General features: G+C 42.2%; 2 protein-coding genes across 2 annotated transcripts in view; one reads left to right on the top strand and one right to left on the bottom strand.

The window, feature by feature from the left end:
• The window catches only part of LOC121726030 (N-alpha-acetyltransferase 15, NatA auxiliary subunit), a 105825-nt gene that overhangs the window by 77652 nt on the left and 10333 nt on the right, over positions 1–17840 (bottom strand). The window lies entirely within an intron of this gene.
• On the top strand, positions 7365–17484 carry LOC121726029. Its single transcript, XM_042113243.1, has 2 exons — positions 7365–7540; positions 13825–17484. The coding sequence occupies exon 2, from the start codon at positions 13825–13827 to the stop codon at positions 17083–17085; it is 3261 nt and encodes a 1086-aa protein (XP_041969177.1). The 5' UTR covers positions 7365–7540; the 3' UTR covers positions 17086–17484.

Genomic DNA, 17840 nt, shown 5'->3' with positions numbered 1-17840 from the left:
CGTGAAACAGCGCTTGCGCTGTGTTTCACTGAGTGAGTGAGTTTACCGGAGGCCCAATTCCCTTTCCTATCCTCCCCTATTCCTTTCCCTTCCCATCCCTACCCTCCCCTATTACCCTATTCCCTCTTTTAAAAAGGCCGGCAACGCACCTGCAGCTCTTCTGATGCTGCGAGTGTCCATGGGCGACGGAAGTTGCTTTCCATCAGGTGACCCGTTTGCTCGTTTGCCCCCTTCTTTCATAAAAAAAAACTCATATTTCGTCGCTAAGTGATATAAATGGGCACTTGGCGCTTCCGATGCCTTATGTAGAAAAATCCTATACATTCCCGATTTCTGATGACCCCGTGCGAGTTTCTTACGCCGGTTCTTCTCGGCGGGGTAGTTCCCTAACCGGTGGTAGGCAACGTAGTTTCTTCGTTCGACTTTCAAAAAGTGTATCATGATACCCATTTTGAATAAAAAGATATTTTATTTATTTTATATTATTTATTTATTTTTATTTCATTTATTTATTTTCTAACTTCGACCTCACAATTATTATTGTCGAGTCCACCTTGAATCTATCTTTACTAAGTAACTAAGTTACGTTTTATCCTAGAATCACCTAAAATCAACAAAAAATGTTGCTATCTAAATCTGTAATCCATCATATTTACATACTTTCAGTACCAGATCAAGATAATCTAAATTCAATCATAATACGATGAAATATACAAGACGATAACACGTTCGAGGAATCGTCGACCATTAGAATCTGCAGCATTCCGCGCATACCGAGGCGTGTTCAATTAAAATAATTAAAATTATACGGCAAAAGGTTGAGAAATGATCCGGGATTATAATATTATTCTAAAGTGTTTTTTAATTTATAATTTATATATAAAAATATCTAGACAAGATATTAGTGTAAACACCGCAACCATCAAATGAGCCCGTCAAAATGAACAACTTTTTCTTTGAAGACAATGCTGGGAACTCAAAAAAATCCGTCTTCATACCCATACAAATTGCCGATCCGGGCATCTCATTCATTCCCCGAGGACTTAACACGACCCGAACGACAAACAGACAGACCGACCGAAATCCGATGCCGAGCTCGATCCCGGGTTCGAGTTCGCATGCGGATAGCATAGGAACACACCTAAATCATGACCGCGACCGCGACATTGTCGTAGAGAGCTCTACCAATTACTTTGACATTAGAACATACACGCGTATGTCACCCCAACCGGTCTCGGAAGGGGAGAGGGACGGCCCTCTTTTAAGCAATAACATTAATAACTTGAGCTCATCTACCGCGATAACTCGTACGCAGCTAGTTTGTGCTACCGCGCGCGAGCAGCCTCACTCGTCTGAGAGTGAGTAAGGGGTCGGACCCCTTAAGAGTAGGGGGGACCCGTGTCCCCACGTCAGATAAAAATAGCTTATTTTCGTAGCTCTCCCCAATATTGCCCGTCTAGAATGTCACACGTGTGACTTTAGGGGAGGGGGCCAGGCCCCCCTCATTGTTTATTTCCAAACCAACTAGCAACAGACTAGTTATAGCCACGATTAAACTACCATGGTCTTAACCAGACCAGTAGCTTAGACCCTTTCGAAAAAAAAAAAAAAAAAAAAAGGGCATCTCATCATGTTCTCATAGAAAAAGTTGTTTATTTTGACGGGCTCATTTGATTCTTTCAAGGATAACGGTTTTTACACTAACACATAGTATAAAATATAATCTATATAAATAAAAATAAAACTTCAGCTTTGTTAGTCTCTCTAAAACTCGAGAACGGCTAAACCGATTTGGCTAATTTTAGTCTTGAAATACATACATATTCATATAAGTCCAAGGAATGTTTATATTAAGAGGGAAATGATACGAAGCTCACCGGGTCTTCTAGTAAAATATTAAAAAGAAGGAATAAAGGATTGCTACGCCGGTGCTACGAAAATCGTAGGCGCGTAGCACGTCATAAAAGTGCATTTTTTTGTAATATAAAATAGGTTTTTTACGAAAATAAATTAAATTAAGCTATCCTTTCAATTGCATACCGACAAGATTTTTTTTTGTATTTAATTAATTACGAAAAAATACATGACCAATTCAGACAGACCACTGGGAAAGACAGACTCAGTTTCAATGCGATAAAATGTACGGTTCCCGACGGACTTAAATATACCGTGTTGCGGAAAACGTCACGTTTTGTAAATAAAAACTCGGCCAAGTGCGAGTCGGACTCGCGCACGAAGGGTCCCGTACCATTATAGAGAAAAATTAGAGCTAAACTTATGTTTTTTGTATGGGAGCCCCTCTTAATTTTTTATTTATGTTATTATTAAATATTTAAGTTAACATAAAGGTAAAGATTGTGTGAAAAAGTACCTACCTGTTGCTATTATTGATATAGAGCAAAAAAGGCCAAAAAATCACGTTTGTTGTAAGGGAGCCCCCCTTAAATATTAATTTAATTTTGTTTTTAGTATTTGTTGTTATGGCGGCAACGGATATACACAATCTGTGAAAATGTCAACTCTCTAGCTATTACCATCCTTGAGTTACAGCCTGGAGACAGACGGTAGATGGACAGACATCGAAGTCTCAGTAATAGGGTCCCGTTTTTACCCTTTGGGTACGGAACCCTAATAACAATTTGAATCATAGTTCCAGCAGATTAACCAAGTTCCGTTAACAAAATCTAGGTTTTTGAATATGATAAATGGGATTCAAAAATAACTTGGGATTACCGATTCCGGGTGAACCGTGAACATAATTGATATAATCCCGCTCTGAGCTCTCGGCGACCTTCCGAGGACGCGCCGGAGTCGATGACACGATATTAGGACTGACGCTCACTCGCGGATATCCAAAATATATTGTGAATCAGTCGCCAAATGAATGAAGTTTAATAAGAATGTACACATTCAAAATATATTGTGAATCAGTGAACGATTGAATGAATTTTTCAGGGAATTTTAAGTTTGAGATAGAATCATTCAAGAAGCCATAAAATTAGAAAATAGAAATGACTATAAAGACAAAAATTAAATTAAGAAATTTAAAAAACCCCCGCCAAACTACTTTAAAAAGTAATGAAATAATATTAACTGCCTTTAAGTTCAAATAATTCCTACGAGGGCTGCTATTTATGTATCCGGAACTGGCCACTTACAAGAACAATATTTAAAAAGTAATTACAACATTTGAAAATAGAACTCTTTGGTTGAAGAATACATTTTGTTTCATGTGACTGTCAATTATTTTTCCATTGTGGCGTCATTTTGAAAATTGCGTGTCTTCATTTGCCATGGATTTAACGCGTGAACATTTTCGTGCAATGATTTACTACGATTTTCGGCGTGGGCTAAATCAACAACAGTGCTTTATTCAACTCACCGCAACTTTTGGAGATGAAGCACCATCAAAAACCACTGTTTATCACTGGTACAGTGAGTTTAATCGTGGGCGGTCTATGCTCACGGATGAAAATAAAGAAGGTCGCCCAAAAACAGCTGTTGTCCCACAAAATATAGATGCTGTGCGGGAACTAATAATGCGTGATCGTCATGTTACATATCGCGAGATAGAGGCGTCCTTAGGCATAAGTATGACGAGCATACATAAGATATTACACGAACATTTGGCTGTAAAAAAAATATGTTCGCGTTGGATTCCGCACAACTTGACAATCGATCAAAAACGGGCTCGTGTCGATTGGTGCAAAAAAATGATAAAAAAATACAACCGTGGTACGTCAAAAGCCGTTTATAATATCTACACAGGTGATGAATCTTGGATCTATGCATATGACCCCGAAACTAAACAACAGTCAACGGTGTGGGTGTTCCAAGATGAGCCGAAACCAACAAAAGTTACTCGTGCAAAAAGTACTTTGAAGCAAATGGTCGCCTGTTTTTTTGGAATTAATGGACATGTGGCTACAGTGCCATTAGAGAATCGTAAAACGGTTAATTCTGAATGGTATACGACCATTTGTTTACCAGAAGTCTTTGAAGAAATAAGAAAGGACAACCGACAACGCAGAATCATATTACATCACGACAATGCTACGAGGGCTGCTATTTATGTATCCGGAACTGGCCACTTACAAGAACAATATTTAAAAAGTAATTACAACATTTGAAAATAGAACTCTTTGGTTGAAGAATACATTTTGTTTCATGTGACTGTCAATTATTTTTCCATTGTGGCGTCATTTTGAAAATTGCGTGTCTTCATTTGCCATGGATTTAACGCGTGAACATTTTCGTGCAATGATTTACTACGATTTTCGGCGTGGGCTAAATCAACAACAGTGCTTTATTCAACTCACCGCATCTTTTGGAGATGAAGCACCATCAAAAACCACTGTTTATCACTGGTACAGTGAGTTTAATCGTGGGCGGTCTATGCTCACGGATGAAAATAAAGAAGGTCGCCCAAAAACAGCTGTTGTCCCACAAAATATAGATGCTGTGCGGGAACTAATAATGCGTGATCGTCATGTTACATATCGCGAGATAGAGGCGTCCTTAGGCATAAGTATGACGAGCATACATAAGATATTACACGAACATTTGGCTGTAAAAAAAATATGTTCGCGTTGGATTCCGCACAACTTGACAATCGATCAAAAACGGGCTCGTGTCGATTGGTGCAAAAAAATGATAAAAAAATACAACCGTGGTACGTCAAAAGCCGTTTATAATATCTACACAGGTGATGAATCTTGGATCTATGCATATGACCCCGAAACTAAACAACAGTCAACGGTGTGGGTGTTCCAAGATGAGCCGAAACCAACAAAAGTTACTCGTGCAAAAAGTACTTTGAAGCAAATGGTCGCCTGTTTTTTTGGAATTAATGGACATGTGGCTACAGTGCCATTAGAGAATCGTAAAACGGTTAATTCTGAATGGTATACGACCATTTGTTTACCAGAAGTCTTTGAAGAAATAAGAAAGGACAACCGACAACGCAGAATCATATTACATCACGACAATGCTAGCTGTCACACCTCAGCTGAAACAACTCAGTTTTTGGAGGGTCAAAAGATCGAATTGACTGGTCATCCGCCGTACAGCCCTGATTTGGCACCTAACGATTTCTTTTTATTTCCATACGCGAAGAACAAATTACGTGGTCAACGTTTTTCGAGCCGCGAAGAGGCTGTTGATGCGTTCAAAATGCACGTTTTGGAGATACCTCAATCAGAATGGAAAAAGTGCTATGAAAATTGGTTCCAGCGTATGCAAAAGTGTGTCGATCATCGCGGCGAATATTTCGAAAAGCAATAAAACCATATTAAATGATATATGTTTGTTTCTTTTTTTAATTCCGGATACATAAATAGCAGCCCTCGTAGCTGTCACACCTCAGCTGAAACAACTCAGTTTTTGGAGGGTCAAAAGATCGAATTGACTGGTCATCCGCGGTACAGCCCTGATTTGGCACCTAACGATTTCTTTTTATTTCCATACGCGAAGAACAAATTATGTGGTCAACGTTTTTCGAGCCGCGAAGAGGCTGTTGATGCGTTCAAAATGCACGTTTTGGAGATACCTCAATCAGAATGGAAAAAGTGCTATGAAAATTGGTTCCAGCGTATGCAAAAGTGTGTCGATCATCGCGGCGAATATTTTGAAAAGCAATAAAACCATATTAAATGATATATGTTTGTTTCTTTTTTTAATTCCGGATACATAAATAGCAGCCCTCGTAATTTGTGTAAAGTAATATTTTAGTCCATAATTGTTGTCACGGTGTGTCGGGGGACCGCCAAGTAAACTACAACCTACAATTACTGCCAAGTCACTGATTATCTCGATTCAGTTCGCTGTGATGTGAAATCAAGCATCTACATAAGCGGTCCCCCGACACACCTTAACAACAATTATGGACTAAAATATTACTTTACACAAATTAGGAATTAATAATAATAATAATCTTTATTTCTCCTCACAATACAAGTTCAAGTAGTATCTAATATTAACATTATTTGAACTTAAAGGCAGTTAATATTATTTCATTACTTTTTAAAGTAGTTTGGCGGGGGTTTTTTAAATTTCTTAATTTAATTTTATTTCATACTTTTTAAACTTGTGTTGGTTTAAATAGTGCAGAATAATTCCTATCAACACAATCATATTCTCATAATTACCATATTCTATCAATGTCCTTTTCGATGAGGCCGTTAATATGAGCCCAAACATGAAACCTCCACTTTGGGTTCATACGAAGCTCGGTTCCTATAGAATCTAGGTGATGCTGCAGCAGCAGCATGTCAATATTTACTGTTTATCTACTTCTTACTGGTTGTCGCAATTAAAGTGAGCCCAGACACGAAACCTCTGCTCTAAGTTGGCGAGGAGTTGGATATCCTATTGATTACCAGGTGATGCTGCAGCACCAGGTCAACTTTCCATTATTATGTGTATACGTATATTGTATATTCACAAATGTCACGAACTAGAATGAAATATAAAACCCATCAAACGACTACAAGTTGCCAACGGCCTTTCATGAACCAGATAAACCCTGATTGTTCAGCACTGAACAGGCTGATGATGATGAATTATATCTAAGAACACTCTCGATCATGTCAGCTTTCAAACAAAAAAAACTAGATCAAAATCGGTCCACCCGTTTGGATGCTACGATGCCACGGACAGATACACACACAGACAAACAGACAGACAGACACGTCAAACTTATAACACCCCTCTTTTTTGTCGGGGGTTAAAAACTATGAAGGGAGAAGAGTGGTATATTAATTAGTATTGGCCAAAGCAAGACCCAATACTAAGAAAATTTTGGTCTCGGTCTTGGTCTTGCTTCTTGGCAAAACCGATACTTACCAAGACTTCAAGATCAAAACCAATTTTGCTCATCACTTATGATGTGTATTTAAATTTAGTTTGAGAGATATGTACTTTAGACTACAGAAAACTTATAAGGATACACAAATACACAATAATGTATTACGTATGCGCATCTATAAACATCCTCAATAATGAAAACAACAAAATCAAGATCACAAGAATCATCAAATCACATAACATGTAATACGTGAATCAGTTAAACGTTGCGCCGGTAGAATTATGAATATTACGATAAATATCTATATCCTTGTCTAGCGAACCGGATATCATTAGCGGATAATCGCAGCGCCCGACCCAACTGAGTGCATCTTAAGATGGACAATCAATATCAAAATGACAGTATGTGCACAACTGCCCAGTGCATCCGTCACGTAGATCCTTTGGATTGTTTGGAAGTTCCATCGCCGCATGTGACATGTGTGAGTGTGCGCGTGCGCCGGCGTCGGTGTGCGTGCGCGTCGCGCGCGGGCGCTGTCGCGGCGTATTTACTCTCGCGCCCCTACCACCGCCGCCACTCATGCTCAGCGCGCCCCGCCGGCCACACGCGCACCCCGGCGACACAGGACACAGTGATAACCGATACCGTGAAGTGAAGTGACTGCCCCGTGACATGTGCTGAGGAGTGTACCCCGACGTGATTTGTTATTGCAGCCTCTACCGTTTAATATAAAATGTAAGAGTGTTTCCTTTGCTAGCGATTAGTTTTTCCGAAATATAGGTTTCGGTGAATGATATTGTAGGTCGGATCCCGCCCCCGACATAAAACTCAATGACATTAGCGTATAGAAACACCTGTGAGAAAACGTAAACAAAAGCGACCGAGAGAACAATTTTGCCGCTATTATTGAGCCCTGTGAACACCGGCTCTGGGGAACCGCAGTTTGTTAAGCCCCGATTATAACTTGTGATAGACAGCTCAGTGTTGTAACTAGCATTAAAAAAAACTATAATGTTATTTCAAATGATACGGCAGAAATTGCATCTAAATCAAATTAAAATCCAAAAATGTTGTTTCAAACTACACGTCTAAAAAATTCATCTACATCTAATCGTAAAAACTAATCACAAAAATCTATTTAATTGTGATCAAAACAAACATGTTTGATGTTAGTGAAGATTACGTAAGTGCAATCCCCAAGTATATTGTGAAGTGTTTTATAGAAAACGCTAACTAAAGCCTTCAATTAGAATACACAAAGCGGCACTTACAACAAAATACTACAACCAAATAACTAGTAATCTCCGGCTAACGGGAACCGAACACACGCAAATACTAATTTGATGCTTCGTTAAAAACAAATTACGTGACTCCACAGATTCTTAGGGACTTCATCGTGAGCAATCGAAACACAAGAATAAAAAAATATAAACGAGTAAACAAGAATAAATTGAGGAAGCTCAATGCTGATGAGATAGGTCTTTTTGTGCTAGTAGATGTGAGTAAATCTAGGAGTAAAGCAACACTGAAATGTAAATTTGAATGCGTTTCTATTAGTCGTGTTTAGCAACAAAACCGGTGCACATTGTCCAAGTAGTGCATAGATCAGAATTACGATATCGGAGAGAATGATGAAAGCACACATGCAACAGTTACATAAAGCGTAAATAATTCCGCGCAGCCTTATCACATAGGAAACGACAACGATTCGTCGCACTGCAGGTAATACAGACTCCATCAAAGCATCAAACAGTCGTTTTGATAAATTCCGTAAAAATATCAAATCATTATCGCCATAATTCATTTTTTACGAAGCTACACATTATTTTGTCAAAAACACACATATACATACGTTAATAATATTTGAACATGCTAACAGGTTTTCGGAGACGCGGATGTTTTGTTTCCCCGCATTCCGATTATCGAGACGTCGATCGTGATATAACTCTCGAGACGGACGCATTACCGACGAGATGAACAACGATACAATTACATGCACCATCCGTAATTAGCGCCTATATACCTGAGATGTAAGACAAATCGTGAACCGTGCTAGGTGTGAAGTAGTTACGATGCATATTTATACGCGTGAAATCCTATTCGTAATTAATGTTATTAAAGTTTATGCTTTCAAAAAAGTTACTTTATGATGCTGTAAAATATTTAATTCGATTCATAATAAACGTCATAACCTTTTAATCTTCATCGAATTAAAGAATAATGTGTTGACGTTTCTCATAAAAGTGTTTACATGAATTTTCATAAAAAGTGTATCCATGACGCATATAACATACGTACGATTACGTCATTCGATATACGAGACGCGAACAAAAACCTAATCCAGCTTACGTCGTGATGACCATGTTATAGAATATAGACGACAAAGAAAACACGCGAAAAACCCGAGCTAGATAAACAATGAGAAAAATGCAAAGAATGTAAATACATCATGGGAGGAAAACTAAACAATGAGCACTTTCAACCGCTTCACACTTTGACAAGTCTAATTACGGTGAAAACGCTTATCATTGTTTAGAAATCATACGGCGGGCTAATGTAAATATCGCGGTTCAATGGTAATTGTGAAATAGCCCATGTTTAGCTTTCCTTGCTCGCGGGCGAAGGACTCGGGCGCAATACTACCTAGAGTCCGCCACGCTCCGAAAAACATCTAAAGGTAGCGCCCAGACCGGCGGAAAAATTTTGAAACCTCTTGCCCAAGACACTCATATTAAACAACATAATAGATAATAACTTATCGAGCTCGAATCGAATAATTACAGGGTACATGGCAACGTATACCTGTCGACCGGTGGATCCGGCGCGATGAGTCTTACCTGAAACAAAAACAGAAACGTTACAATCTCGATTATACATCTCAACTTGGCGTGTAATTCTTGTACTTTTGGTGAATAGTTTGAGAGATGAAAATGAGCTGTCGTAACAGGTGCGCCGTTACGAGATGAGAGCAATTGTGCATGTGAAAGATTACGTGCGTGGTGAGTTGTGACCATTGAAATTACGAAACAAATCAAGAAAGTCACAAAATAACAAAAGAAAGGAAAGCGTACTCGTTATGAGGCGGTCCACGTACTCCACAGTACGAGGGGAACGGACGAGCTCGTTACTTCCCCACAAAAATTACTAAATTAACCTAATTGGCTTACGTAATCTAGACTTCGTATGCGCCAGCGATCCTGAGATATTAGGTTTCCGTTTAGGGCAGGGTAGGGTGACGTTGGGAAACCGAATTCCGATTTCATTATTGATCCGTTTCGATACCCGATACCGTTGCGACATGCAACCTTGCAGGATACGGCTAATAAGAGCATAATAAATCATAAATTCGCTAACAATGAAACGCATGACAAAGAACAACGGAGCGACTCCGACTCTGACTCCGAAATGTTTCGTCGGCGGCCGGCCCCGAGCGGCCCGAGCGGCGCGTGCGCACTCACCATATTATCGGCAGTCACGACTCGCCACAATTGGACCATTTTTACTGACCTTAAACCAGCTCGTACTTACGAGAGTCTAAGTGAAAAAGCCGAATGCAAATATCGAGTTACAAATAAATAGGTTAAAATAGAGCGGTGTCGCAACTCGTTTACGGACATACTTCTCGGCTGCGCGGCGCAAACATACAATAAATCAGTTGAAGCTGATGAAATGAGTGCATCGTCTACCCTGTCAAAACGCTAATTAAATTAGGACGTGTTAAAATAATGTATTACAGAATTCATTATAAAACTCGTTTTACGATTTTCCAACGACCTAAATAATTTAGGCGGCCTTTACTCCCAGAGATTATTTTATTAAGCGCTTATTTTTTCAAAATCTCGTTGAAGCGTTGCACAATCGTTATCAAAGCTCCCAAGTAATTAACTCGACGAGATAAGAATAGTCATTCTCACATTAACTTCAAGATCACCGCTCGGCACAAACATAACCTACAGCTCGTTTAGAATTATTCTACATTTGACGAGACCTTTATGACGCTACCATAAAGGCCACTTATAGAAACTCCGAGGTAAATTAAATCTGAAAGAGGTTTAGATCCTACTGTATCGTGATAAATTGCACGTCGCTAGAGGCATTGCATATAGAAAACAGGTTGATCCTAGCGCCTTGACCGAAGTGCGACACTTAGATATAAGCCCATGACATTATTTAGAATGATCAGATATTCTATGTAAAAACATTCTCTTATTGAAAATGATTAAGACGATTAAAATAAACGATGTAATATAGAAAAGCCAGACGAAACAATTTGAAACAGTCAATATGCAATCAAACAGCATTATTTTGAACACAAAGCCTCAGATCAATCAGAGATCTAACGAGGCACGCGCTACAACTGCCGATTACAGAAATAAGACGATATAATAGTAAAGAAGCATTAGATTGGATTGTTGAAATAAATTTTAAACTACTCAGTTAACAAACTTATCAAAATCAGGAATACAGGAGCGATAAAAAAACTAATTTAAATAAAAAGGAAGTAGTTAACGTCGAGTCATAAAATTGTTTAACAATTCTTGGAATTAATTAAATCGATGATGAATATGGTTAAAATGACAAAGCCGATAAAAATTCAAAAGGAACTTTAGTTATTGATTCTGAGGAAACAAGTAATGATTTAAAAACGCGTCGTGACTCAGGCTCTATGACAACTATGGAATTAAATACAGTGAGAACGGAAGATGCGGTTTTGGCAATCGGCAATGGCCTTTAATAATTCCGTAAGAAGACAGAAAAGGATAGATTTAGCAAATTTAGTGGTAAGGAATAAGGATAAGTCCCCAAGATAACGACCTGTCAGACACGCATTCTTTTGAGTGCGGCTACTAAGTTGGCATGTCGAAACAATGTTTTAATAACATGTCTTGGGGACAAACGTAACAGCCGGTCCTCAATGCCAGCCCGCAGCCGATTCGCCACGGTTGCGCCACGATACTCTTGTAACACACTTTGTTGACGTATAAATTGTTATTACTCTAGTTAAGCCGTTTAAGATTTTATCGCTCGAGTTATTTCAATCGCGGGGCTCAGGAACAAAGCGGTTAAGGTAGATACGACTTTTAATATGAATGAAAAAGTAAAGAATTTATGCGGTGTAACGAATTAGGTAAATGTCGCACGTAGATTTCCGCGGTACGACTGGTGTTACTCGGAGCTATTACATACATAATGGACGCCTAAGTGTAGCGACATTCCGTTCCGCAATCTCAAGGAGATCGATACCTACAATTACTGGCATTAGCCGTTCAATATAAAGGGCTATTACGTTATGACGTCACTGTTTATATCATAAAACTAAAAACTAGACACGTAATAGTAACAATAGCTAATTAAAATCTAATCAATGATCACGTAAGATAAATCAACTTCATAAATTAACTTTAACTTTGGTAAGATTGTAAAGAGAATCGGATTGAATTTTGATATTTGGCAGGCGAACCGCAACATCTGCATACAGCCATCAATATGACGGGGAGGTCTGTGGTCGCGAACAAAGGCCGATGGAAAGTTGGCTGGCCAACAAACTCGAGCACCGCATACAAATTATCAACAATGAGCCGTGTTTCCCAACATTGTCACCGCAGAAAGAATGAAGAAAGCTGCCCATCTATCTAGCGAAGTGCGCTAATGTTATCAGTGTGACCTGTAATTAATGTGAAACGTATCTTCGCAGTGCATTTGAATATTCTAGACGTTGCGCAATAATTGCATAACAATTTCGCGATTAAAAACAAAAATGTCTAGTGAACAAAAAACACATACCGCAGAAACAATGGTCATCGAAAGCCGGGGCAAAAAACTACTATTTTGTTAACACTCCACGTTTCGCGTTCGACCGCAAAAAAAACGGGCACCTACCACAAGGCCGCCGTTGTCTCCGCGAATACCTCTCGAAGGAATCCTGCACCAAGAACGATCGTGAGTTTTTACGAAGGCAAACTGGTTCCGAAGGACAGGATTCAAGATGGCACCCGACTCCCGGCACTCCCGCAAATGTCAAAGCTCATTTAAAGCTCACACTGAACTTTACGTTACAAAACCGAGGCTTCGATTCATTACTGACATTATACAGGTATTCACCTCGCAAACACGAAATAAAACCACGAGGCAAATCTGCGGTGACTCAAGCGCATAGGAACCCGGTACTAAAGCTTCTAGAATCTAGAATCTAGAGAAAAACTACACCTTACAATGTTGAAGCTATAAACTTAATGCATCTGCGCTTATAGGTCCATAATAGTGTCTACAACAATTTCAATTTGCATTAAAGTAATATCACCTTAAAAGCATATACTAGTAAGTAAATATTGGCAATAATTTTTCTATTGACAAACGTTTAATTGAAATACATTACTGGTAAATTTTCGTATCATTAGTCATTGTGCAATAACATCCTTATAATAATTTATATATCGAAGGCGAGCGCGAGTTAAACGACTCCACCTTTCACTAATGCCTAGACACACCCTCCGGCTCCTATTGATCTTAGACTAGAATCTAGATACCCCGCTGAATCACCGGCCATTGTGAAATAGGCTACCTGCGGTAGCACACCTGTCCAGTTAAACTTTAAAAATAATTAATTACTCCAAAAGCTAACAATTTATTTACCTACTTCCGTGTCCATAATTAAGCACTCTAATCGCTAACGAGATTAATGATTGACATTTGGATGTAAAAAAGGTTTTAGTTGTAGAACGGCTGTCGCCTGCCCCGCGGCCTTCCCGCGGCCGTCATTACGCGCTAATTTCCAAATTAAACGGTCGATTCTCAATGCCAGCCGGTCCGGCGGTGGTCGAAATTAATAAAAGGCGGGAGGTAGCGCTCGACCCGCCAGTGTTTTACCGCAGCTCGTATTTATATCCGAACCTTTCACTCCGCGTTAATGACCGTAACTAAATAGGCGCAATTAATTCTTTTAGATGAGTTCGATTTTATTTCTTTTTGTCGTTTAACGCTCCGACGGTGGGACTGATCTCGTTTTTCTCTCGTTGCAGATGGTGAGAGGGGCGACGTCGGCGCTAGTGCTAGCGCTGGCATGGGCGTGCGTCGCGCGAGCCAGCGTGCTCGTGCCCACCTACGTGCTGCCGCCCGAGTCCTTCGTGCGCGATCAGAGGTCGCTCGGCCGGCCGCAGGACGCGGACGCCGGCGAATCTCAGCGAACGATCAAACGCCTCATCGGCGGACACATGAAAATCAAGTCCGAGAAGGACCACGGTAGCCCGAAAAACTCCATCGTCGTCGACGACAAGTCCGAGGGCGGAAAATTCGCCGGCGTGATAGCTCCGGAGCTATCCGGCAGCACCGTAGGGTGGAACCAGGGCATTTGGGATGACGGCATGCTCATGTCCAGCGCGGGGGAGGGCAAAGACGCCGGGAAGATGAAGGAGGACGACGAGGACAAAAAGACGTTATCCGATCAGGTGGCCGAGGGCAAGTATGGCCTGATACAGGATGAATTATTTTCGAAGACCCCCAAGCGACCCGGAATCGTGAGTTACCAGCCGAACTCCGAGACGAGAGCGAAAGATAACTTGCAGAACTTGGGAGGTCTGAAGAAGGAGGAGATATGGCTCGCGGAGGATCACCTGCTAGTGATTAAAGGAGGATCGTTCCCGGAGAGGACGAAGGAATCCGAGCAAAAGATATGGCCACCGATCGATAACTATGAGGCGCCCCGAAGGCAAGTAAAGCTCCCGCATAAACCCAAAGTTCCCCCGCCCTTTCCAGTACAACTCTCCGACGACGGACCGCTCGTCTTCCTCACGCCAAACGGTAGTGTCCCTGCGGCCGTTTTCCCTCCCTTCCCTGCAGGAGAAGGCGAAAGCCCTCTATATCCGCCGTCATTCCTTTTCCCACCGGGAGCGTTCGACGCCCAGGGTTATAATCAGGGAAACGCTTCTGCCGGGGGTGCGCCGATGCCAAATCCTCCGTTCCCATTCCTACCTGGGAATGCGAGCGAAGGACCCATGAACGGCTCTTTTCCAGAAGGCTTCCCTCCGGGCGCCGCATTTCTACCACCACCCAGCAACCAAACCGACCTGTACGACGAAGACGACCCTTCGATCTACTATCCGCCGCCATACAATTTTTCCTACCGCGCTGACTTCGACAGCAAAGTGCCGGCTGGACCTCTAGTACCTGGAATCATACTACCACCCCCACCCGATTTCTTTGCGCCTCTCGAAGAAAAGACGACTACGGAAGAAGTATCTACAACTTCGAGATCTAAAGCATACAGCAGGACGAAAGTGGACCCAAAGCCACCGGTGACAACTCCATCCTATAGAAATAAATTGAAGTCCAGACTGACCACCACCGATCCTACGACGACCACCGAACAGTTCACTACGGTGACAACACCGGAGGACGTCGAGACTACTACTAAATATAGAAAAACTCAGAGAATTGTCACTTCATCACCGAGAAACCAGGTCAAAGTGCACAACCTACCCGAGCAAGTCTCGACGAGACCTAAAGTCGAGAAGCCCGTATACAAAACGCGTGCGAAGCTCACATCCAAACCTCTCTCCGTTTCTGTGTTCTACGACTATCCAGAACAAACATACGAACGGAAGCCTACGACATCTGAGAAGCCTTACGTGCTGTACAACGTGCCCGCTAATGCTATCAACAGTATCGCTAAGGACGTTTCCTCTACGTCTGTACCAGTGAAATACTATACAAATGTACAAAACGATGAAGTTCCTACTACAAAATTGCAACCAATTTATAACCAGAAGCCTAGCGAAGACGGTCTCGCCTCTTTCTACTTCTTCGACGAGCAACCGAAGAGCTCGGCGGCACCAGATAATTATTACGATAACAGAAATTACTACAACACAAATCAACAAGCGTACGTGCCGAAACAAAGAGTAAACCCCCAGAACAGTTTCTCGCCGGCCTCGTACAGTTCGATCAGCCAGGCCGACGCTCTGTTCCTGTGGCCCCAGAAGCAGGGACCGCACACACTCACGCAAGAGTACTTCAGCATACAGAAGCCACGACAAAATGTATACGTCCAACAACCTAAGCAGCGACCGAACTCGTTCTACCAACAGATAGCTGACATCCAACAAACGATAGACTTGTTCACGACGAAGAAGCCGAAGTCTCACCGGCCCTACAACACCAAACCTAAACCTCTTCCGGGCCGACCGGTGTATCAGTTCAACTTCGAAACGCAGCCTAGACCCGACAAGTTCACCTTCCGTGCGCCGAAGCTGGACCCCGAGCCTTTCAGACCCATGGTCAGCTACAGCAAACCGTTCAACGCCGAGAACGAGTTCAATACGGCGTCACCCTCGTACCAGCCGGAGTATCAGCAATATCTGGTGGAGAACGTGCAGGTCACGACCGAGTCGCCGACCTCGTCCAGGTACTACCCTAAAAATAAACCGAGAGAGGAGGACTACGAGGACGTCGCGATCGGCAAGGCCGTGCCCGTCCAGAGCAACAGGAATCACATCCCGGTACAAACCGGAAAACCCGTCCAGCAGGTGAACAGATACCCCAGCACCACGCCCAACCCCATCAGCAACGGCTACTACACGAAGCACGACGAGAGGTACCTCGACGACATCACTAAGAACTCGTTCGACGTCTTCGGCCAGAAGCTGGAGGACGGCGGTCTGGCGGGCGTCACCCCGCCCATCGGCACGGTGAAAACGCCCATCGACAACGACATCAACATAAAGTACGCGTACGAGTACGAGAACACGCGCAACCCGCCGTCCCTGGCGAAGGACACTGAGGTGAACGACCGGTTCCCGCGGCCCCACATCAACCCGCTCAGCGAGTCCATCTACGCCGGCAACCCGAGCGCCCCCCTCATCCAGCGGCCGAACCCGCCGTCGCTGCTCCACGACACCCGGGTCAACGACAGGCTGCCGCGGCCGACGATAAACCCCGACAGCGAGTTCATACCGATCCCGAACCCCAACTTCAAGCCGTACCAGTACAGGATAGCGGCGCCGCTGCAGGCGCCGCCCGAGGCGAGCGAGCTGTACGACCTGAACGCGCCCTCGCTGGCCGGGGACACGGACGTCAACTACAGGCGGCCGCTGCCGACGCCGAACCCCGACGCGGAGTGGATCGGCGCGTACGGCGCGGGCGAGGGCCGCCCGGGCTCGTTGGTGTCGTACCGCCTGCCCGGGGACGGCGCGCACGTGTACTTCGTGACGCCGCAGGCCGCGCACGCACATGCGCACGCGCACAACTCGCGCCAGAGTTACCGCCCGCCCGGGTACGGCCGGTGAACCGAAGCTCTAGTCCGAACTGTAAGCCGTCGAGTGCGACGCAGTGTAAATAATACAAAGCGCAAATGTGATGTTTTAAAGTGTCCTAAGTAGTATTAGAACGAAAAGACTAGCGGGGCGACCCGCGCTGCCATAATATTTAACGCGTTAGATGTGCGACCGTCATGAACGCTCTAGTTTAACGACTATTTATTAAATTAATCGTAGAACGACTGTGGTGCGAGTGTAGTGATAGTTAATTTATTTATGTATGTCAGTATTTTAGTTGTGATAGTACTGTGAGAACGGACAATGTAAAATAGCGAATGAATGTACAAAGTTGTGTAAGTAATTTCAATGACATGAGTATATGTGATTTTGTAATATTTTTAGAACAAAAAATAAATATTTATAATAATATACGATTTGTTTTTCTTTAATTTGTAGCTTAACATTGTTTAATTATTTCATTATATCCTGATTTCAATCAAATTGCCTAGTGACCTTTTAATATATATTCAAAATATGTATCAAGGCTTTCCTTAGAGGCCGTATTTGAAAAATGTTATCACTAATTGATCATTTAAGCAGCCTACGCATAATGATATATTCTATAGTCATTAGAAAGTCTTAATATAGTTATCTTAATTACAATCAATAACAGCTTTATAAAGTTGGCCATTCGGTTGTCATTACTAAAACCTGCGGCACGCCCTGCAGTAATAACAGACTATGAAATATTCGACAGATAACCTGTTAGCTTATTTAGATCACTA

Source organism: Aricia agestis, chromosome 4 (genome assembly GCF_905147365.1).
Source record: "Aricia agestis chromosome 4, ilAriAges1.1, whole genome shotgun sequence".
Classification (NCBI taxonomy): Eukaryota; Metazoa; Arthropoda; class Insecta; order Lepidoptera; family Lycaenidae; genus Aricia; species Aricia agestis.
This window is presented reverse-complemented; position numbering and strand designations above follow the sequence as displayed.

Coding starts and splice junctions, on each gene's coding strand:
- LOC121726029 (XM_042113243.1), top strand. CDS start 13,825: ATGGTGAGAGGGGCGACGTCGGCGCTAGTGCTAGCGCTGGCATGGGCG.